This window comes from Pomacea canaliculata, linkage group LG6 (assembly GCF_003073045.1).
Source record: "Pomacea canaliculata isolate SZHN2017 linkage group LG6, ASM307304v1, whole genome shotgun sequence".
NCBI lineage: Eukaryota > Metazoa > Mollusca > Gastropoda > Architaenioglossa > Ampullariidae > Pomacea > Pomacea canaliculata.
This window is the reverse complement of record NC_037595.1, coordinates 11,672,820-11,697,063: the sequence shown is the minus strand read 5'-3', so window position 1 is coordinate 11,697,063 and position 24,244 is coordinate 11,672,820. Positions and strand designations below refer to the sequence as shown.

The 24,244-nt window shown below is 41.8% G+C and overlaps 1 protein-coding gene across 5 annotated transcripts in view; it reads left to right on the top strand.

The window, feature by feature from the left end:
- The window catches only part of LOC112565676, a 53,857-nt gene that overhangs the window by 16,820 nt on the left and 12,793 nt on the right, over positions 1 to 24,244 (top strand). For 2 of the 5 annotated variants that reach the window (XM_025241301.1, XM_025241300.1), the window contains exons 2-9: positions 5,951 to 6,085; positions 11,037 to 11,147; positions 11,678 to 11,713; positions 14,712 to 14,773; positions 15,693 to 15,736; positions 20,198 to 20,233; positions 21,997 to 22,110; positions 23,312 to 23,415. In XM_025241301.1, the coding sequence (XP_025097086.1) occupies positions 5,951 to 6,085; positions 11,037 to 11,147; positions 11,678 to 11,713; positions 14,712 to 14,773; positions 15,693 to 15,736; positions 20,198 to 20,233; positions 21,997 to 22,110; positions 23,312 to 23,415 (642 nt within the window). The remainder of the gene's footprint in view (positions 1 to 5,950; positions 6,086 to 11,036; positions 11,148 to 11,677; positions 11,714 to 14,711; positions 14,774 to 15,692; positions 15,737 to 20,197; positions 20,234 to 21,996; positions 22,111 to 23,311; positions 23,416 to 24,244) is intronic. The other 3 variants (XM_025241303.1, XM_025241302.1, XM_025241304.1) reach the window with 3 other exon arrangements.

Below are 24,244 nucleotides of genomic sequence, written 5' to 3'. Positions count from 1 at the left end.
ATGACATGTGAAAGCTAGGACATTAGCAGTCTCTTGAGCTTAATGTTATTGTAAAAAAAATATTGTTGTCGATTCATAGACGTATTTTGTAAAACAAGGGAACTGTGCGATGGCTGGTTTTTTTTTCACTTTGATGTCTTTGAATAATATGCGTTGTTATCTCCGCAACGTGCTTTGTGGTGTTGTTGTAGCACACCCAGAGGCACACTTTCTGAAAATGATCGTGTATGGCAGTAGTTATCTGCCGCTGGCTGTGTTGCAGCATATTCTTGATTAAAAATAAAAGCCTTGAGATAAAAATCGTTTTCGGTGTGGACTGGCTTCGCATTCAGGAAAACTGGAAAAAACGCTTTTAGACTTTAATATCAATATCATGAAAGCAAGGGGTGGGGATTTATTTCTGCTGCCAGAATCCTTCTGTCAGATGAAACAGGAAGAAGATCAATGAAAAGTCGATTGTATTTGCAGTCTTTTTAAAGGACTGAGTGAATACACTCCCATTAAAATAATAATAAAAATGTTGTTAACATAAATAGTATTCTTAAAGTGAAGATGAGTGCAGGCATCCAGAACATGGCCCACTCCTTTGTTCACCCAAGGACTCATGGGAGGAGCAGCGGGCAAAGGCGAAGCCCACATGCTGACACATTTCAGAGTGTGGCGAGATCTTTAATTAACGGTTCGCTTTGTAGACACTTCGAGATTACCTTGTCACTGACTCAGTTCCTGATGGAAAGTTGTTGAGAAAATACTGTCATACCGAGAACGGGTTTTCCCATTGTAAAGAATCTCAAGGACAGAAATAACGGAAACCTTTGGAAGCGTCCTTCACCTTTACCCCTCAGGCCCTGTATGGCGAGTGCGGAGCAAAACAGTTTGAGTCGTGTAAAAATATGATGTGTAAACATACAGCTGATTGTATTTTGCAATCAGTCGCTTTCTGGTCATAGGAAACTTTTATTTTTCTTTTTTTATCATCTCTATTGCTACTTCATCTTCTCCTTTCGATTCTCAGATGCTGAAATAGTTGTTCTCGACGACCTTTGAACATTTTTGCCAAGGTCTTTAAAGTGACTACAGGAATTAACCTCACATTTTTTGTTAATTTTTATTTTGGTGATAATCCGTTTGATATAGATAAGTCAGGTACAGCAGATATTAGGATTTATTCTTGACAGTTACAGTTTTTTCCATCTCTTTCACACACACAATGTGCTCCACATTGCGAATCGCTTCGATGTCCCACAGGGTCGAGCTTATGCAGCTAAGGTCGGGTGGGGGAATGTTTTATCAATAAATCCTAGGCGACCCTTGACCTGTCACGGTTTCTGTAAACAACCTCCTCGACCGCACCTGGCAGACAGACGACCTGCCAGAAGCCGCTGGCAAACAGCGGGGCGTGTCTAGCTCCAGCCCTGATGGCCGCCGCCTCGCCGTCGGGTCGTAAATGTGCTTCCAGGCGCCGGGGCTGTGGTGATAAAGATGCTGTGGACGAACGCCCCTCGGCACTTCTTTCCTCTATCATTTGGCTGTCGTTGTGAAGGTCGCGGAATGAGAATGAGAACCTTTTTGTGGCGGAGTGGTTGTACGATGTGCTTTTTGTGGACAAAATAACACAGAGAAAAATATTTGAAAAACACCAATTACAGTAAAGATATGTGAGATGCAAGGAAATGATAAAATCCAATCTTCTTCGTGATTATTACTGTTGGTCTGGTTCGTTACATTGAGAAAAAAAAAATGTCATAATAATATTTACAAACATAATCACACTCAAGAAGGAGTATGCTCTCAGCGCTAAAGGCAAATACAGAGGACGGAAGGAGAAACAACCGTGCAGACAAGTAATAAAAGACAAACACAGAAGATGCAAAGAGTGAAATAGTTGAAAAATGACAAAAAATTCGAACTCGCCTATCCGTTTACACTGTAAAGTTTACAATATAGGAACTGTAAGTGAAATAGAGACCAGGGACTCTCCATTCGATGGACGATAATTGCACCTTCAATTATTTCTTGGAATTAATTGCAAAACACATTTATAGAGATGCAGTCAATGAGGCTCTCACGGTTAGGAAGATCGTTTCGAGCGGGGATCCCCATGATGAGACTGTAGTGGGGAAAACTAAACGGTGACAAATAGGTGTATAAAAGGATGCACACTCCATTGTCGGCAAAGCAGCGGATTTAAGTGTTTTCGAAAATAGAATTTATAACTGAATTAACGACTACGTGATGGAAGTCCCTTTCACATACTTGTGTGCAGAACGTGTAATGACAACCATTAGGCCAACACATGAACGGAGTAAGATTACACACAATGACCTAGCTGTAATGGAATGTCTGTCATCCCACTGATTTCCGCCCACCTAGTTCGTGGTGGTTGGGATTTGGGGGTGGGGACTGCTGGCCCCCTCGGGCGACTTGTCACAGCAGGAAAACAACGTGGAATAGTAATTGTTGGCGGAAGCTGTGACGAGGGTCCAAACCAAGGTGCACTCGCTTCCCTCCTTTCCTCCGTCCGGCAGAAAAACAACGCGCGTGCAGTGAGATTATTTATGCAACGTGCACAGGCCACAGCCTCGTGGACCTGTCGCCGCCGTGGGGTCCCCTGCAGTTTGCATCTGCTGACGAGGTTGGCGGCGTTGTTGGGGGCGATGAAACAGGCAAAAGTGTTGCGGAAAGTGAATAGGGTTTATCTCCTTCCCTGGGGTGGATGGATACACGCATAAGGTCACAGAGTGGGGACTAGTACAAAGTGCTCTGTGGGGAATTTTTTAAAAACGTTTTCGTTAAATTATTTGATAAATTTTGTTCGAATAAACACAGGCACCTGCGTGTTCCATCGGATCCTTCCCAAGAAAAGTGATTACACCTTGATCTTTTAACAGGATGTCACCCGGCGCAACAATAATCATTGCATTCCATTAACTTCACAGGAAGAGCTACAAGATTTGTTACTTCATGTTGTTGTTTTTTTGGTGTTTGTAAAGCGCGATGAGCCTCGCTTTGGCTGGGGTACCGCGCTATAAACGCTTACTTTATTATTATTATTAAACACAGTACCTCTCACGTGGTATTTGTAGACATCGATGTGAAAGAGAACTACATGGGTTCCTTTGATCATTAGGGCAGAAGATGTGAGACATCCGTAAAATCCATTTAGTCCTTTCCTCTTCCTTCATGCTCGCTGACTCACGTGCTGTTTGAAACAAACAAACAAAAACAAACCTTGTGTGAAGGGGGCGGGGTTTACGCCGTTGTCAGCAGCTCAGACCGCCTTATGGTGTGATGACTCGCTAGTTCTGGCTGGAAAAAACGGGTGGGGAAGGGTTTTTATAGACAAGATGAAACTGGATGGACGTTAAAATGAAAGTTTGAATTGACAGGAGAGAACTCAGCAAAGGGACTCGACTATCCGACGATGGTTTTGGGTCTAGCGGATAATTGCAGCTTTTATGAGGGCGCGAAAATACCCTACCCACTGCTCACTCCCACCACGAGCCTTGAAGAAAATCAGACTTTTTTTTCACATAATCTCTGTATCTCTTTCCCTCCGAAAAAAAGCCACTACTTTTGTGATCTGTCAGTCCAGTCTATCTTCTCTCTGTGTTACACATTGCATTACATATAATCAAATATGATACATGGGTGAGAGGTTATTGCTTTTGCATCTCTCTGTAGATTCTGATTTATCAGTTCACGGCATTTATAACGACAAGCCTAATACAAAATCAGAAGCTGGCGGCCGAGGCGAGCTGAGGGGAGATTGAATTGTCAGGTCGGAGTGATTTAGCCAGTGCAGGGTTCACAGCAAAACTCAGTGTTTGCCGGGAATGCCGCTGCAAGTGTAGCGGGGGCGGGATCGCCCACACCACGGCACGTTCCCCACACCCGTTGGGGGAGCCAGGCGGCCCTCAGGACAACTCCGGATATCTGATCCCATGAAGACGAACAGGACCGCGAGCGACGGGTGGGTCCAGTCCGCAGACCGGGCGTGCGATGGAACCTAGGAATCGCTGGCGGCGTTCCCATTGTCCGCCATCTTGATTCCCCGAACTTTCGGCGTCTGCTGTTGCAGGCTGTTGTTTCAGTCGTCGTTGACTGACTGGTTATTATTTTTTTATGATAAAGCTAACGGACTCTGCCATGATGTATTGGACACATCACCTCTGTATTACTCTTCACAGATCTCCACCAGAATATTGGAAAATGTGTTCTTGGAATTATTTTCGCTTTCACACAGGAAAGAAACACCCAGTACGCATAGTACAGCAGGTTCAGCTTTAATACCAGTCTAGAAAAGTTAAAAATCCAATTCTCGAGCGTAGTAACCGCACAACGGGCTAAGTACGAAAAAAAAAAAAAAAAAAAAAAAAACCCCAACAACAACACCCAAAAACAACAATCGGTTGATCAATATGGCCTCCGCTGAAAGCAGCAAAACCGGCCAGTGATCAGTCTGTGGATGTCTGTGGTCGAGCCTCCACCTAAGCACTGATACGGCTTGAAATAATCATGCATGCTGCACAGAAAAGTTAGTTCTGTCTCATATTGTTACCAAGTTACAGGATCTGGTGTCTTGAGAAAATATTTTGTGGCCTATTTTAGTTTATTTACATCACAATATAAAGAACTACAGTACAAAAGAATATAAAATCGCCCAAACCAACAGCAAACAGAAAATATTGAAAGGAAAAAGAAAACCGACAGAAGCAGCCATAATAAGGAGTGTCAAACAAAGAGAAAAAGAAGTAGAAATAAAAAACCGAGCAATATTTTGTCTAAACGATGAAAATTGTGCAAACAGTTGTATCGCAGCAGACGTTACAAATACATGTTTACACCGATATGTTTACTAACCAGAGGATAACATAAAGCAATAGAATGGGTTTGTTGAGGATAGAATTGGTGTTCCGGCTGGACGGTTTACCTAGTGCCGTGCAGACAAAATGTTTGTTTTCATGAGGTAGTATCTGCATTCCGTTAACAGCTATAAAAACTTGCTCCAAAAAAAAAAAAACAAACAAAAAACAAAAACAAAACCCAAAAAACAACATAAAGACATACATGGTAGGTGTTATAAATAATTTATGAAGCCAAGTTTTTCAGTCTTGACGAAGGTGAAACAAGTGCTTTTCTGTTGCTGACTCGTCTGTTGGTAGTCTGTTTGTTTGTGTAGTTACGATGCATTTACACTAATGTTTCTAGATGGAAGGTTAGTGATCGAGAGAAAGTGTGAGTTGATTACTCGGTCTAAATTTGACATTTTTTGTTGCTGACTGGACTTGTCCATCGCTTCAACATTGTCGACCAAGTATGGCAGCCAGCTATGATCGAGTGAGTCACTGCATCAGATGGGGAGGGAAAAGATGGATAGGCCCAGAGGCAAGGGACAAAGCCTAGATGTGTGCCGACAGGCGTTTGAAGGCCATCGACAAACGCTTTTGACATGAGGCCGCCAGTCCCCCTCCCCCTAACTCTCCCTCCCTAACTCTCCCGTCCCCCTCCCTAACTCTCCCCTCCCCCTCTCCCTCTTCCCTAACTCTCCCCTCCCGCAATTTCTGTAGTCGCCGTGGACGTGTGTGTGTGTGGTTGTTTTTCTAGTCCCCCGCACGGGCGGTCATGGGATGCGAGAATGGCCGTAACCGAGGTTCACCACAAGGATGTGGAGTGAATTTAATTTTGGACCGATTACCGCTCATACAAAATCTTTTGAGAGAGAGGGAGGAAGAGGGGGTGCTGCGGCGTAAGGATGAGTCACTTTGCGACACCAGTGCACAAGTGATATATAATTACATATTACAGTAGATATCATTACATAATTAATTTCACATTGTTTGAAGTAATGACACACACACACAGACACGAAGAACAACGGATCTGCCTATCGGAGGATCTTGTTCGCAAGGCGGCTTGATTTACATGTGCTGTTCGTTTCTTGTTTCAGGAGGGCCTGCTGTGCAGAAGCAGCATCCTGGCGCTGGCTGTGAAGTACGCCGAGGAACTGCAGACGCACCTTGGTCACGTGATGGAGAGCCTGGAGGAACTCTGGAACTACGCCTTAACGTCCGGAGAATACTCGGTACGTGGGGATAGTGTTGTTTGTCAGTTTTAGGAGCCGTGAGTTGTTTACATACACACACGCTGGCGCGCACCTCATCTGTCCTGTGTCCTATGTTTGACTTTTGTTTCCGACGTCTTTGACCCTTTGACCCTAATGACTGTTTTTCGACTTGCTATAATGTCGCATATATTATTTTATCACACAGAGTCTCTTCACTATCATGGTGCATCTAATAAACAAACAGATGAGAAGAGATTGGGGTGTTAGGCAGTATACTATTGACAACATTTCAGGACACAAAGACATGTATCATCGTGGGTAGCTGAAGGGAAAACAGGTTTCGGATTTATTGTAATACATTCAAAGCGAACATGACTGTAAAAGTTAGTTTGAGAATATTGTAGTTGATCCTGGTTCACTAAAATGTAAAATTGAGATATTTAAGCGCGCTTTGCAGTGCCCCCACCTTAAGAGAGAGTAGAATCTTGGACATGAAGCGGTAGGTAGGTACGTAGGTAGGTTTGACACGAGAGATACGATGGGGACAAATATGCGGAAGCTAAATAGAGCAACGACAGAAAATTCCAGAACCAGCCGGTGTCATGTCAGCGTGGTAGCAGGAAAATGACGGTTAATCGTTCGTCACGGCTGACTGACCTGTAATCCTCGAAGAGCAACGGATCTGGCTATCGGAGGATCTTGTTCGCACGGCGGCTTTGTGGCTTGTTAGCAGGCATGAGGCACGGTAATGAGGTTTAAATCGCCAGCAAGGAACAATGAACAGTGGTAAGAATGCCGGCAGTGGAAATGTAAGGTTAGAGATGATTTCCAAGTGACAAATATCAACAAAAAAAATATATATAAATAAATAATACAACACTCACTCGCGCGCGCGCACACACACTCCAACTCTGTAAGAAGTATTCGTAAGCAAAAGGGAAGTCAGTGGAACATTGGGGTTCTCTCACATTAATTTTCGGCGTAGCTGTCAGCAGCACCGGATGTTTCACATTACAGATGACACGGTGCCTTAAGCAAAAGATAAGCGAAAGCCTTCAGGAGAAGTTACCGTTCGTACTTTATGAAAGTGGCCCAACCTTGTCGAGGGTGTGTCACTAAGGTTATCAACCCTCGGCAAACAGAAGTGTGTGCCATATCACTTGTTGGAAACAAAGGAGATGAATTTCATTTCTAGAAAAAAGGTGTGAAAAGCATGGGAGCGGTCTTTGAGTGGTTTTTTTTCCCCCAGGGAATTGTGCCAGGACATTTTCAGTAATACTACTAAAGGTTAAGCTATCCCGTCGGTTCACAAGATAAACTGCTACTGTTACTCAAGAATCTGCTCAGTGCCTGGTTTTCTACGTTGGTTGTCTGCAGTCTGAAGCCTTGCTCAAGCATCTGCTATACTGTTTATTTCTGTTATAAATAGTGCAGAACAAACTCGTGTTCTTCGGAGTGGCGGATACGGGGATCAAGAGCAAGAGAGATGGGTGTCAAAGTTTAAATGAAGAATCAGATAATGGATGGAAACGAATAAATAAAATTTGCTCATTTTTTCCATTCAGTTCATTCCTACCAGCTGCGTACACCTGTTGCATGGGTATGTGAGAGAGAGAGAGAGAAAGAACGAGAATGAGTGGTGTACTGATTTCATGCTCATAGATTTTTGGACGAGGGACATCTCATGCGACCTAACAGGATCGAACCAGTTGTGGGGGTTAAGTTACATTTTGCTATGAGTTTTAGGCCCACCCGCAGACTTTTAAAAGTTGGGCTTAACTGTTCATAGTTCAGAGAAGAGTCTCAATTGGACAGCAAAAAAAAAAAACCCAAAAAACCCATTCCTTCTTGTCTTATCGTTCACATCTTCTCCCTAACCAATCGTACCCCACACATACAGCTGGTGACCTGTGGATGCATTTCTATTGATACGGCCGGAGAGGAATAAGAGACAGCGAAGAGATATATTAGTTGTCGAACAAAACAAGCTAGAATAGTATCGGTGTATAAACATCTAGTTGTGTCATGGGGTCTGCAGTTAATTACAGAGGACGACAAATCATGTGACCTCGAGACATTTTGAACAGCAGTTGTTATCAATGTGATCACGTGATAATTGTTTTCAATAAAGTAAAATATTTAAAAGCCAAGTTTGGAATTGTAATCGCTTGATAATTTCCATATGTCTACAGCCAGTGATGCCATTCGTATGAGACGACATACACATGTCATCGGCCACTTTATTTATTTGTAAACAATAGGCATTTCACATGAAAACGAAAAACGCTCTTTGACTTTTTGACACTAACACACAAATACAATGACATGAGAAAAGTGATGGTGGTACATTTGGGGAGTGTTGTTTCTTCCTCCTTGATTACAGCGATGACATCATGAGCTCGTGGGGCAGGTTGCTTAGAGTAAGAGAACTTGAATGTGAGCCAGAAAGGAAGAAGAATGGTGATGCTGACCTCACGAACTTTAAACGCCAGCGCCTCACGTGACAGGCACATGACGAGAAATGACGCAGGGGGACCCAGGAGGTCTATCGCTCCCCCTTTGCTCAGTGCCCTTCACTTACAATAGAACTCCGCCAACCTACCTTTTTACTGGGATAGTCCCTCTGGACTAACCCACCTCAGCTGCTAACGGCGTAAAACAACAACCACCGTCGTATTTTTTTTTTTTTTTTTTTTTTTTTTTTTTTGCGCGATATGGATGTTTTCCTCAATACCGTAACTGTTTTTCTCAAGTTTGTCTCAAATAATAGATAACAGGACGCCTACCAAGTCATGTTTCCTTTGTGGGAACTGCTTTCAAAACAAAGGAGAAGAACCCTACTTATCGACTGTCTGCTCCTGTCTGTAACGGATTTAACAGTAGACCAGACGCCACGCTTGATCGGTCTAATGAGCAGTTGTCTTTATCTATCGTGTCAGCGGTCACGCATGCTGGGGTTACCGGCCCTCGTCTCGGTGCCTTTTCTGCAGGTGGCGCTGTTTCTAAACCTTGTGGGCTTACAATCCTTCCCCTAACCACTTATCGGTCGATCTCACCTGTTTATGTTGATCTTTAGAGAATAGAGGCACCCAGGATCTACCTTGAATAGGCTTTAGTATTTTGACACCGGACACCAGCGCTGTTTGGTGTTTTAGTTTGTTTCCTTTTCCGAAAACACACGTGCAATGATTTGCCTAATGTGGCCGAACGCATTGAGTACAAGAACTTTCGAATAACATTGGAGTCTAGAGTTTCCTCGTCGTCGTCAGATCGGCTGACGAGATCGATTGTTGACCACCCGTGGCTTGTGGTTGTGTTCCCGGGTGGCCAGATAGTCGCTGTAGGGAGACAGGTGGATGGTTAGAGCAGATAACATAAGCATAGTTACTCTTTAAGCAGAATGGCTGACGTGGAGCAGATAATTAAACCACAGCCTTCCAGCTTCCGTTTAATGGCTAGCTATTTTCCACTAACGAAAAAAAAAAAAAGAAAAAAAAAAGAAGAAAATGTTTCGCTGTCTGCGCACTTTTCCCGACATTCACAATTAAGAGTTGATAGAATTTTGCTCAACTATATTCTTCTTGCTGTAATTTGTTTCTCAGCATTGCTGAACACAAAGTCCCAATCCACACGACCATCTTTATAGTAACGAACTATGCCTCACCAACCTAAGAAAAAGACATTGTGCTTGAGTGAGTTTCTTGACCTCAAACACAGAACCGATTCGGATGAGGAAGCAGTAGCTTCCAAAAATTCCACTACTAAATTCCACTACTAAATACAAAAAAAAAAAAAAAATTATAAAAAGAAAAAAAAGGTAGCAAAAAGTATTATCGGCTTTTCGTGATCGAAGATTTGTTGCTGTGGCAACTAAAAGTGAAAAAGAATCTAGTTACAGAAGGCAATGAGTGTGTTTCACGAGTTAATGAATGGGTGGGAGAGACGATAGTGTTTCGGAAGTTCAACAACTCGGTCTTTAAAAATACTTGTCCAGTGCATGTACCAGAATTTGTAAGGCGCGGGATAAGTTGTTTGATGGGGCAGGCCCCTGGTAAAAGTGGACTGGAGCTGATGAAGATGTGTGAGCATCATGTCAGACATTGATGTAAACTTGTGTGAGCAGAATGTCGGACATTTGTGTAAACATGTGTCAGCAGTACATGAGACATTGATGTAAACATGTGAGCAGCTCGTCAGACATTTATATAAACGTGTCTCAGCAGCACATTAGACTGGAGAGCAAACATCAGCTTTGTCTCAGTGAGGGAGACAATTTAAACGGTCATCGAGGCTGGATGGGTGGTGGTAATTAAAAAGTATGGATTGGACGCAGAGCGGAGGAAAGAAAACAGATACGTGGCTGTCATTAACTAGCCCTCACTGTGCTGTGTTGTCCATGTTAAACAGTGTGTTTTCTCGACTGCCAGTGCACTTAAATGAACTGCAGTAGGATGTTTACCTTTCTGAGTTTATCATATTTTCTGAACGCAGGTAAAGAAATAACATCAAGACGCTAGTTTCGGTAAACAAGTGGTGCGAGAATTAGGGAGCCGACCGGAAGCTGTGTTAGCCACCAGAAAAACAACGCCATGTTTGATCATGTGACTGAGCTTGTCACGTGATATAGGTTGCCGTGCTCTAGCGCCGTCATCGTCTCCTCTCTCATCACTGTTACATGGAAAAATATGAGAGCTTGAGTTGTGGGCAATTGCAGTCTCATTTAAAAAAAAATGTGCAATATAACTTTTGCTAGTCGTCAGCCTTGTCATTAGTCATGCTGTTAGTCATTAGTTGTATGACAATTACTGTTATGTGTGTTGTGTAAAAAATCAAATTTAAAAAAAAAAGTATGAATTTTTAAAATGAGGATATATTTATATGTATGTAAATTACTAGGATTTATATTCTATAAATATGGATTATTTCTATAAATAAAATTTCCATTTTTCTGTCCTCTTATTGTCACCAGCCAATCCACGGAAGCATTCCTCTTCACCAGGTGTACGGGCACCCGACTCCACATTTCGGGTACGGCTTAGGCCAGCGGGGTCTGCCACCACCTTTGCCTACCTGCCCACCCGTAAGCACGCTCTTTCTTTCTTTCTCTCCCCACGCTGCAAGCGAAAGTCTGCGTGTTTCCTTTTCTTTCTCCCGTTGGACACTTAGTACTGCTAACGCATCCTTCGCTTAGTTCTGCTTCCGGAAGCTGTCCAAGTTAGAGCTTGTGTATAACTTGAGTTTGTACAAACTGACATGCAGACTGTGTAATTAATTTTTCCCTTGCGCTGTTAACATGTTTGTCGCTTGGAGTTCTTTCAGTCGTGCCTTGCTGAGTGGAAACTAATTTCAGCTGTTCTTTATATAAACTAACTGAACGGCTTGGAACTAATACTAGTCACAAAAAAAAAGATTTTTTTTCGAGTAGAAAAAGTTTAAAAAAAGTGTCAGTCTGTAGACCGCTTTGTGTGAGCAAAATGCAACATTGTGGTATTCATTGCTTGCTTGTAATAATAATGCCAATTATCGTGAGAACACGCGTTACTTCTTCGTGATTTGAGATGTCAGCGTGACGTAATGGGTCTTTTTGTTGTTTTCTTTTTCTTGGTTTAGGCTTGTTGGGGTTATTACCCATACGCAGTGATGTTGGTGAGTTGCTCTCTCTTTGCCTTGCTGTCACTATGCCAAACAGTAGATAGACGGCCAGGGGAGATAAAACGTGTGGAAAAAGGCTTGTATTGGGGTGAACAGGTGGATTTTGTTATTTTTCATCCTAAGTAATGGTTTCTTTTCTAGAATATCTTGACTTAGAAACAGAAAGCTTAGAGGTTGTTGGGTAACATGGAGAGCGTATGGACAACAATTTTGTTTCATAATTATAAGGTGGTGTCCAGACACCGCAGGTGTAACTTAACCCCTGGGGCTCAGGTTATAAAGGAGGGGGAGAGAGGCTTTATGGTCCAGTAACATAATGCAGTGTTTATGCAGTCTGCATTTTGGAAGACCAGCCCTTGGTGTTACCACTCTGTACCAGGGCAACGAGTTAGCCTCACTGTTATAGCTACGGACCCCGGAGGCAGATAATACACTTAAGCCTCAGCCATATTTAATAAAAGTTTGTTGATCAAAATAGCCCTAAACACTGAGCTTGGTTGTAATGGAGAAAACGATTAAAAAAAAAAAACAACAAACAACTTTCTCAATGACGGAAGAGATGAGGTAAAAACGAATTATGGAAAGAGAAAAAAAATATAGAAATGGACGGTGAGGTAAGGAGATGGACGGGAAAGACTTGTAATTTGGGGGAAAATGATGGGAGAGATGCCCGCGCAGAAGGTAATTTGAGAAAAGAGAAATGAGATTAGTGGTATGATGAAAAGAAGAAACGTTGTGAGTGAGAGACAAGTTGAATGGAGTGGAGGGGATCGGTTGGGCGGGGGATGGAGGGCGTTGGAGCAAAACAGCGGATACGAATAAAAACAGATATGAGGAGAAGACAGGAGAGGACGAGCAAAGTACAGCTTACATTTTTTTTAAAAAAAAGGAAGAGATCATGCGATGCAGAGAGCAGAAGTGAAGTGAAAGGATGCGTATTCGTCTTGGGTGTTGATTGCGCTGTTTGGAGTGTTGCCCAAACTGATGACGGTGCTACGTCACGCGAGAGATTTATGGGAAAAAAATAAAGCTGATAGATATAAAGCGGAGAAAGAATAAGAGTGCTGTGTATGGAATAATGGAATAAGAGTACTGGGAATGAAGTACTGGAAGTAAGTGTTTGGCGTGGTGGAATAAGAATGCTATGTATGAAGAACTAGAAAGAACTTGGATTCAACAGTCTTAAGTCAAAGAGAATCCTCGCAGTGAGCAAAAAAAAAAAAACCGAAGAAAAACAAAACAACAACAACCTTGGAATTAGTTTTGACGGCCAGGACCAGGCGACTTGGGGCTTACCTCCCTTGCTCCCTCGCACGCACACGAAAGATGGCTGCATAGCCGGGCAATCCCTCCTGTGGTTTTTCCAGGGTGCCACTCGTATTTGCTACCGTCATGACATTCTGGTAAAAATAGGATTTTTCGGGGTCACAACAAGCAACTATTTTTTTTTTTTTGACTTAGTGCAGGAAACAAGGAGAGTTAGCGTTACAGACAGGAGGATCGCTCGTTAAGATCGTGACATCATTATCTACGAGCCGTGACGTCACAACCCTCCCCACTTGCCGATATTCACTGTTATTCCGTTACTTCTTCATTTTTTTGTTGTTGTTGTTGTCCTGCAGGGTCTTTGCGTCTGGCCGTTTAAAAAGACCGTTCAGGCATCTCTTATTTGGCCTCCAACTTTGTTCTTTTATTACAACAAAGGACTAATTAACTTTTCTTCTTAGACAAGCGAACGGTTCTCACTAAAAGATCTGTGCGAGGGTAATTTCGGCATTTGCGCTGTCCTTATTGAAAAGCATGAGAAAACCAATTGAGAACGACCACCCTACTGTCGGTTTTTTTATTTTTTAGGGATGGAGATGAGAAGAGCTAGTGTGATGTTATTGTCATTTAACTCAGGGGATCCTGTAAAACAAATGTCAATAACGCATATAAATAGATTAGTACAATTTATTGCCAACTTAGTGGCCAACCATTAAACAACTTTTTTTTTTTACAATAGATGTACCAGTTGTATGTTGTTTAGAGTTGTCTTTACTTGTTGAAATCACCTGCAGTGTAGCTGACTATCCTTTAATGTAGTCTTCCTATTTCATTCCTTGAATAATTTTGTTACCATCTTAAGACATAATGAGAAGGTATGTCTCAGTGTATTATTGAGGGGAAAATAATTCGATGGCATGAAATAGGAAACTCGTCCTGTTGTTGCTTTGTTGGTACCATTTTTGGATGCATGCTATTTCTCTCCTAGAGCCGTTGTCCACCCTGTCACAGTCACATTCTAGAGTAGACCTCACCTCAATGCCTGAAGGAATTCGTTGTTGGCCTTTTTAATTGCTTGGTTTTGTTTTTTGATTGCTTTGGTCTCTGTGGAGATAACCAGCCCGTGCTTTCCTCCATTTTATGAATGCCTCCCATCTCCTGGTGTATTTGTACAATTTTGATTTGTGAAACGTTTTAGGTTTTTTTCAGTTCAGTTGAACCTAAACGGCGAAGAGTTGTTGCATTATTGTAACCTCTTGTAGCTCTTGTGTTTTTCATTATAACAGGCTCTTATGTCTCTGTTTCTAGTTATTTCTAAGCAAATTGATTTTAAATTTTTTATTTGGGGGTTGTATAGCTTAATTTTGTTATTGCTATTGCTAAGCAAGGATAATGTAGACACGGAAAAATATTTTAGGAGAAGAGGTTTACGAACCTCAAAGCATGTACTTCGATCGGTATTTCAGTAAAATGTCTACTTGCTTGCTTCTCTTTACTATGTTTATTCACCACTGTAATAAAAGTCTAGTTCACCACCTAGTTAAAATGTACGTGGACAGACATATATGAATGTGTTATATATATATAGTGATGGGATTGGAAAAAGGTGAAGAAGAGAGAGAACAAGGCCTGTCTTTTTGCTTTGAGCTTTATGCAACGAACACAGTTTAGCTTATATAAAACTTTCCCGAGCTGGGGGTGTTTACTGTTTACTTCTGATGTGCAGCCTACCACGAGCCATATTGAGCGGTGTTCAGACCTGCAGCATCACCTGGAGACTGGACACAGGTAGGGGAGCTCACCTGACACAAGTCGTGTCATCTCTGAGTCTTTGATGATTCGGACACAAAGAATCGCAATGTTGTTAATCTCTGTTACACTGTGCATCGCCACTCACATCGTTTTATTTTAAAACCTGTTATTCACGCATTGACACTGGGTAGATGACTATCCAACACATCCCACAGTTGTGGAGAGCTCTAGGCAGGTCCGTTTGTGCTTTGTGCACGAGCGATGGCAGGTTTGCCCAACTAGAAATGCATTCTAAATGTACATAAATTATTTCACTGCAGTTTTATTTTCTATAAAATGTCAGAACCGAATAAACGTGTCCTTACCATTCAAGCTTCATCGCGTTTGGGCAAATTCGCCACTGCGCATGCGTGGACCGCAACGGACAAACTCTTTTAACTTCACGTGACCAGCTTGAGACATGGCTTAACAAGAACTCATAAAGGGAGGCTGGAGAATCAGCCATTCATCTGTTAATGTAACTGTGCGATTTATGAGACTTTAAAAATGTTAGGATGTATGTTTACCAGGAACAGTACACAGAGTTATCTTTGCATCGTTGGTCTAACGGTGTTCATTAACTTACTGTAAAATATGTTTTTCTTCTTTTTTGTTCTTTGGTTCTTCTATTTCTTTCTGTTTCGGATCTGCTACATGGCGGTTCCAGCTGCATACAAGCTTGCTTTGACTCGCTAGCATCTCATTATGGCATGCATTCTTTACATGTAGTTCGAAGTTTATTTTTCTTTTTCGTCTTTCTCTGTTTGTTGTGCGATTGTTTACTTCTTTCCCCGACTCCTTCTCTTCTTTTTGTTTGTTTCATTTTTTTTTCTTTAATTCTGTCTTCTTTTGTTGCTGCTTCTACGTGCCTTTGACCAGCTCATGCTAAATTCATAATTTGTTGTCTTTCTTTCAGACACGATATACATGCTCACCAGAACTATGTCGCCATAGACGGAGGTAACCATTATTTCTCTTCTTTTTATTGCATTTTACTATATAACAGTTCCTCGCACTTGTTTGTGTGTATGAGACAGAGAGATTGGGGAATAGAGCAGTTGGTGTTTGCTGAACCTAAAAGCACGAAGTATTGTTACACTAGTGAGGGTAGCGGGGAAGTGTGATGCCCATGATGCCGGGAAGCTGGTTACCCAACGGTAAGTCCTATAGGCAAGCCTATGCGGCCTTTATTTCATAGTCCCTCATGATCAAAAGCCTCCAGCGCAACCCGAGCGAAACCTGAACGGCGAGGGCATCAATAATAAGACTGAAGAAATGTGTTGTACGCATCGCTGGACACTGTAATTTCATTTTTTGTGTTTTGCCTCCTCCTCACACTTGTACCCTCACCGCGTTGAACACCGACGATCGAATTCTCAATTGTTAAACTGTCGATTGTGGATTGCATCGAATGGTAAAATATTTCGCTGCTTTTAAAACAAGAGAAGCCTGGTTACCGGTGGCCAGTTTCACTGTATTTTCTCTGCTCGCCTTTGATCCTCATCTGAAGGGGTACCCGCTCTTTCTTTCTTTGTCTTTTAGCCTGTGTATCTATTTATTTTGTCTGTCGCTCACACGCGCACATATCTGAAATAAAAATTAAGAAAAATCAACGCAACCATATCGCAGGAAGCCGAGAGTTGTCTGCCCGTTTGACGCGGTTGTTGTTGCTCTCAGTTCGTGTTATTCATCGGGTGGACCGGCGGATTCTGTCGATCGTTGTCCTCAGGCACTATCAGTGGTTACGTGGACATAGCCATACACCGTGTTTCCTTATCACAGTTCATCTGAGGCGGTCATCATGCCCGACTGAGCCCGCTACTGCGGCTGTAGATTGTTATGATGCTTTACAGCAAACAGATATAAAATAAAATGCGACTACTTATCGCCCAAGCGAGAATTCGACACACGATTTCAGGTCTGCAGACCGTAAGTATCCTCCGCTGATCGCATTAAAAAAAAAAGGTCGTGACCACAAACCCAGATGCCAGTTTTGTAAAGTAAAATATCAATCTGACTGAATGCTGTACGGCAGCTTATCAGTGTCATGCGACTGCTGTACGGCAAGATAACATTGTGATGCGAGAGAAGCTGTGGAAGGTGGCTGGCATGTGAGAAGGGGAACTGGCTTTTACAAAGGTTAAACGACACGTTGCCATGGTGCTTTATACTCTAGGAACTGGTATTTGCTTCGCTCTTGATAAGAGACATCCTACATTTCCTTCGATATTTGTTAATGATATTTGGGACATATTTGTAAAAGAACTCTTTCCCGGATTTTGAAATTGCCATTTTTTCCACGATGAGCGTTCAACATTCTAGTGTTCACACTTTTTCTAGTCTTTTTCTGGTTCTTCTGCTTGTTTCTGTTTCGGATCTGCTACAGGGAGGCGCCAACTTGACACTTGTGGCCTGTATTGCCTATTCCATGCTGCTTCAGTTTTGTGTTACTCAGTGCAGTAACTTGAAAAAAAAGACATTCCTGCGAGAAGAGCTCCTCCGCTTGCATCTCTTACTTGCGTGGCTGAAACGTGTCACGGAGGACAACGTCTTACCGTGTTCTCTCGCGAACCTTCCACCGGAAGTTGAACTTTTTTGGGTTGTTTTGAGAGGGGAAGCGGTTTCAATGTAAAGCGCAGTAGAGTGTCGTAAACATTTATTCTCCTCGCAGTGCTGCAGTTTGTTAGGAGTTACATCGTTATCTGGGAGTTGGAGAGTTGGAGCATGGAAGCTTTTTTAATTAAAAGTTTACGACATTCAAACTTTCAAGCTAAATGTCGGCGAACCGCTGAGATGTTTGTCCCTACGTGAACTTCATTTTTTTGTCCATTAAAAAGGGAAAATAATTGAAAAATTTTTCATGATGAAAATGATCACACGCCACACTGAAGGTTAGAAACTACACTGGATGGCCTACCTTACACCGAAAAACATTATTCTTAGTCTTGGGAGCTTGGGTTTGTGATATCACAGTTCTCGACTAAAACTATGATTTAGTGCACATTAAAGGCAAACCTCGAGTGCAATTTTTTTTTTCAAAAGAATAGTCATTGTTCAAATCTGAACCGATAAAATTTCTTTCTTTCGCGAAGTGGAAGAGGAAGATCTGACCATAGAGGGGGTTTGAGCATCATTTTACCGCGAGGCCTAAAAGTTATGGCAGCCAGACAGTCATGCAATAAAGATTTCATCGTTTTAACTGTCACGTTCCCTCACTAAAACCGTAGTTTAAAAACTTAAAAATCCTGTTTTTGTTGCTGATTGTTCGCTAAGTTTTTGTTTTTTTAATCGCATATTTCTTTTTTGATGGATTTGTCCGCGGGTGGCTTAACAAATTTCACGCGTCCTTATTGGAGACGGCTATTAACTAAAAACCTTTGATGAGTCCTTTAAACCAGACATCGTTAATCAGCCATATATTTTATAGCACGTTCGTAAACATCTGCAATAATGATGTTGATTTTGATGGTTGTAATTATGATGATGAAAAAGAGGATGATGATTCTACACATCGGAAAGGTGATTTAAAATGATTCATGAACATAAACTGTCAACGATGGACCAGCAGTCCTTGAAAGTGGTATAATTTTAATGATCTCCCCGCTTTCTCCATTTTCCTCTTAGGTGAGAGACATTTTCCTGGGCTGGGTTGCATGTGAAATCTTAAGTCGGACATCTTAAATCCTCGTTTTTCGGCTTAGCTTCTAAAATTAGCTGTTGGTTGGTGTACATGTAAGGCCTTGGAAAGGAATCTTGAGACTGGCGATTTAGGACCTCACATGCATTCCAGACCAAAAATGAACATGAAGTCTTCGCCAACACAATCTTGCTCCAAGAGCAGCGTTTTTCTAGGGGAAGTAAAAAGCGATTGTGGCGATGGAAATGGTTGCTGCCCTTGCCGCCTTTCCGTCTGGCAGGGTAGTGTAGTGCCACAGCTTTTGTGTAGAAGTGTCATGGCAGTTTGTAGACGATCAAAGTCGGATATGACGAGGCTGAGGAAGGGAGCGTACTCTGTCGGATCTTTTTTCCTCCCTCTATAGATGACTAGAAAGGGTTTTGCAATCGCAGTAATGGCTGATGGCTCGCCTATGGGGATACAAAAGACAACTTGACAACTACAAGTAGACACTTTCCGTTTGATTATTTGTGCTCTTTTGTTGAAACGTTTGTTATTGCTCCTTTAAAAAAAAACACAACTTCTGAGAACCTTTAACATTTTAAATAGGCGACTAGGCTCACGCACAACCTGCCATCGACAGTCTTCCTTGTGTACAAGGCCATGTCAGAATAATTACATCATGACACGGATCGTCGAGGAAATGACACAAGTAGACACTTTTTGTATCACAATGAAGTTCGTAAGACTGACAAAACTCCCATCCCCAGCCCCATCCCACCCGTTACATAAGTTCAGATGCTGTAGAATCAGAAAGTGGAATGAGCACAGAATCGCAGTGCCACGAACTCCATCACCATCCTGCTTCCCAACATCTCTCTGCAAGAGTTTGTGTATGTGTTGAGGGTAAAGGTTGTCTGAGTACACGTCACTGCAGCCCCTCCCTTCTCTTGCTGGTCCCTTAATGGCGGCCTGTGTTTTATCCTGCGCCACTGGGTGCAACCCTTGCCTGTACCTGCTGCTGGTGCAGATACATCTTGTAAAGTGCAGGCTTCCATCATGAAAAAGCTCATGGTGTGTAAGATCGGGTCAGTAACCAAAACGAGGGGAAAGGAAAGGTTGTAGGGGTGTAACATGTTGATGAAAACAGTTTTATTTTTGTACAATGTAGATCATTGCCTTCACAGATTCCTTCGCAGGATAAATCACCGACAGCGAGTACTAAGTTGTTGTTTCTGTTATTATTAGTGTCGGCAAATGTCACAGTTTGAGAATTTTCTCAATGAAAGCTTTGAAAGATGGCCGCCGCGCCACCTGGACTCGTGTAGTCGCCCGCCGTTCAGATCTCGACTCTCTTACCTGGAGGAAATAAAAAAAAAAAATATATAGTAAATAGTTCCAAGCAGAAATCGATTGAGGAGATGGAGAGGGACGTGGGTTGGCTGGTAGATGTGTAGGCAGACAGGTGTCAAAGGCGGACTTTAAAAAAAGCTAACCAACATATTCTTTGTAAATAACTAAATAATAATTGTTTGTAAACCTCGTCTGGAATGTGGTAGTCGAGAAGAAATGGTTTGAGTGCACGTGTGCAGTTTCATGGTGTTCACTGAATGTTGTATTTAAATATTATTGTATTTAGTTGTGGTAACTTTAATAAACTGAAAACAGTAAATCTCTCCAGCATTTTTACACTCAGAATGTTTTAACTTGAAGCTTGCATCTAACATTTCGTTTGCCTGTCATTTCTGTGTTTTTCATTTCCTTTATTTTCTGTATAGTAAATGAAGTCTGTTTTGTTCCAACAGGTGTTTGTTGTATTTTTCCTCGAAAAATTATTCCAGGTACACATATTGCAGTTTTGGTTGACTTACTTTCTGCGTGTTGTTAAAATGCTTGACTACCCGTTCCTCACATTTGTTTACCTGCTTCACTCATTTTTTGCTTACTAAATTAACATGATTATATGCATGTGGGCTATGTTTCCATACACGTTCAATTTAGAACATTCGAATTCAGTCGCATGGACTAATTTCACTAATATTCATATCAGACCCTTGACTAAACGAGATACATTGAAAATGTAACAGATAGCAAATTCTATCCTTCTCTTTAATGCATGATTCCTAAAAGGACTACAGTTGAAAGAAAATTGTTGCTGTATATATGTATATACTCATGTTACGGTTATGAACTGAAGCAAAAGTTTGCTTCCCATAGACACTGAAAAAGTGATTTGCTGCTTACAGAAGATAATCTGGTCGCCATTGGAATGAACAGAGTACAATCAAAGTTTATGTTTAACATGTAAAATATTTAAGTATTTACCATAAAAAAAGTCGTGAGGGTATCAGGGACCTTGAATGAGCTTGAGATGCGACAGACTTGCCATTAGTTAATTGCTTTAGCGGTGAGGTGTCCTGGCACCAGATGGTCTTAAGAAAATAATGTACGGTGTTTCTGTTGAATATTTCTTACATATAGTGTATCTAACGATGAACTTATTGTTTTTAAACTTGCGTCAAGATAACTTGTTAGAAAATCAATTTTCTTTTACAGCACAGATGTGCGGAAATTGTAATTTAAACATTTTCAACGAAACCAACTATAGCAATAATCTTAGAAGAAAGAGTCAGTCAGATTAAATAAGTCTTAAAAGTTTCGAAAGCCTACTTTAAAAAAAAATTGCTCGATCCCACGACTTGTGTCTGAATGTATACCGGGAAGAAAGAGGCGGCTGCTTGAACTGCTGAAATTCTGGTTAAAGTTCCATGCTTGACTCCACTTGCATGAGCGTTTTTGCTGTAGCCTCCTACCTCTTTTTTTTGTTTTTGTTTTTGTTTTTGTTAAAGCAGTGGGTTTAGGAGGAAAAACCCAGTAATTGTTTCATCTACTGTGATGCATTGGTCATCTGAATTCGCCACCCCCTCCCTTTTCTACCATTACCCCAGCAACAAAACCGTTTGTTATTTGTGAACCTGAACTTGAACCTGTATTCTTTGCATCTTAGTGCTGTTTTGGCAAGTTCGCACGTGCCTGGCTTTTTTTTTTTTTTTTGTTGAATGTTTAGTTTACATTCTGTCACGGAGAGGGCAGAAGAGAAAGGAAGATATAGACAGACACTATTGGTTTCATGCATTTTTGAATGATTGATTTTTAGTGTTGTTACTGCTGGGAAAGAATGACTTAGGTGACTTTGTGGGCCAAGTAAACATGTTGCTGGGAGGCTTGTATGCATGCAAACATAAGCAAAGACACCAGACATGCATACATGCACGTGCATGCCACACACGTACACCAGTTCTATTTAACAATTCATGAGAGGATGTTTACCTTGTTTTATTTTAATATCCACACATTTCTTAATTCTCTCGTGGAAAATATGTCTAAAATTCCCTAACTTTCTTTCGTTTCTTGTACAAAGATACCATGGAAAGTTGAAAAACTAGGATGATTTTACAAGTAACAGAAATTAAAGGGTGTGAGACATCGCTTACCAACATGTCATTGTTTAAGTGGATGTTGTTCTTAAATAATCGTAATATTTGCTTTTGAATGCTGTACATTGATAATAATTTAGTCCGAACCTTTTAAAAACTACATGCAGATCCCAGCTGTGCTGGAGAAGAGGGAAAAAAGAAGGGTTCTACATGGGGGCGGTTTCTGCGCAATCTAGGAATAAGGAGATCAGGAAGAAAAAACAGTTACAAACAACAACAAGGTGAGTGTTCAAGTGTTTGTTGCTGCCAGACATCCCACCCCCCAACAATGAGAGAGAAATAAAAAGAAAATTTACTTTCTTATAAAGCTTATATTAATGGCATGAACAGTTGGTCTCGAAACAGGTTCTGTAGATGGCGATGTCCTCTGTTAGAAAGAGCGGTCCGGTGGCGCAACGGTTAGCGCCTGTCACCAATACAGTGAAGGTTGGCTGCCCAGAGTTCATTTCTCGTCTCGGGCACGCTGTTCTTTCTCTGCACGTGGCATTTGTTTACAGGGCTGGCTGCTTGCCGTAATATAGCCTCAGTTTGCTGGCACGGCGTAAAACACCAAATCCCCCCCCCACCTCTGTTAGAAAGAGTTGGGGGATAAGAGAGGGAGAACAAAAAAAAAAAAAAATAAATAAAAAAACCACACAGGGGAATAACCAATGAAATGATAATAGAGTAGGTATCAATCAAAAATAGTTGAAAACTGCAGAAAGATGCAAAACGCCCATGAAAAAACCGCAGATATGAGGGCACGAGAAAAATAAAATGAAGAAAACAAAACAAGTAAAAGAAGAAACAAGCCAATGAATATCGCAGCTTAAGTGGAAAAGCCAATCAAAATGCAGACTGTCAGCAAGTGAGCCAATGAAAGGCCCAGATAAAAATTTCCAATCGGAATACAGACTTAAAAAACCAGTGCAACTGCCGGGAATACGAAGAAAAACCAATAAAAGCCCCGGATTTAGAGAAAGGGTCAGTCGGTGCAGTAAGGGACGAAGTAAATGAAATCTGTAAATTAACAGGACGAGCCAGTCAAAATGTAGACAAGAACAATAGTATTGAAATATTTCCAAATAATCTAAGGACCAGTAGAAACCAACGATTGAGGGAAATAGACAAGATGTCGCAAAGAAAGTACTTAATATTAGAGTTAGTAACAGCTAAATACAGAAGAGAAGAAATAGTGAAACCAGCAGGCAGTTGGAACAAAAAAAAAACCAACGATGACATCTGTAGGTAGAGAAGAAAAAACATGAATAAAGATGGAAAAAAAGAGAGAAGGGAGGGGGGACTAGCCCCACGTACACAACATCACATCTGTGAGAATGATACTAGTACAACATTTGTCACAGGATTGCGAGTAAACATCAAATGAACAGTTCTTGCATTTTTCAGGGTACGATGAGGGTATCCTTCGGTATATTTTGACAGGTGACCTTATGGCCTATGAAATTACCATGAGCGATGAGGACCGCATGGCGCTGATGCAGATGGTGAAGGAGGGAAAGATATCAACGGAGACGGCTGTGTCGGTGGTAAGTATTCGGGTGTTGTGTTTGCTAGCTTACATTTTTGGGGCCAGCAAATTGAAGGTTTTATATTTTTATTTTCGTATTTCGTATACGACCTTTAAGTATTGTGATACAGCACTCGTGTGTAATGCATTCCATATTTTAATTTTTATTTCAAAGAGTAGACCCTTCAAGCCTCATGGCATAGGCTGCAATATGTTTTATAATCCCGAAGAGACCTCGTATTCACAATCAGAACCTAGGACAATCTGATGCAATCAGAGAGGCAGGGTCTGGGGCACCGAAGCGCGGAAAGTGGTCTTCAAACCGTGGAGACGGATGCATGCTTGTTATTTGCATGCTGCCAGCATTGTGCCATTATTTTCAAAAGTTCTTATGTTCTCCTGTGTTTCTTGTCACCTAATTAATCTACACTCTCCCCCTATTCGCTCCCACTGGGAGGTAACTGCTAGTACAGCCGTCCCCCGCCTCTAACACAGGATGATAAGGGTTTCAAGGCTGCCGCTCCCTTCGGGACAATTACCGCCATTATCTCCGGGATCGACCGCCGGCTTTTGCGAGGAGACCAAAGAGGTTTGCTTCAGGGGAGGCTGGCCGTACACGACCTGTTCGTTCAGTGCTGAGCTTCATGGGGAGATGTCACATCGGCTTGGACTCGTCATCGCGGGCAGTTAGAGATGAGGAGATATGCAAATTGTCTTCCAACTATGCGCGTGTTTGTTGCTTTCACACCCAGCTGCCCATGTGCTACAAAGCAATGGTGGATTGCGATAGACCACCGACACGACCTGCAGATATTGCATGACGATGAGTAATTGTTTTTTTGAGACCA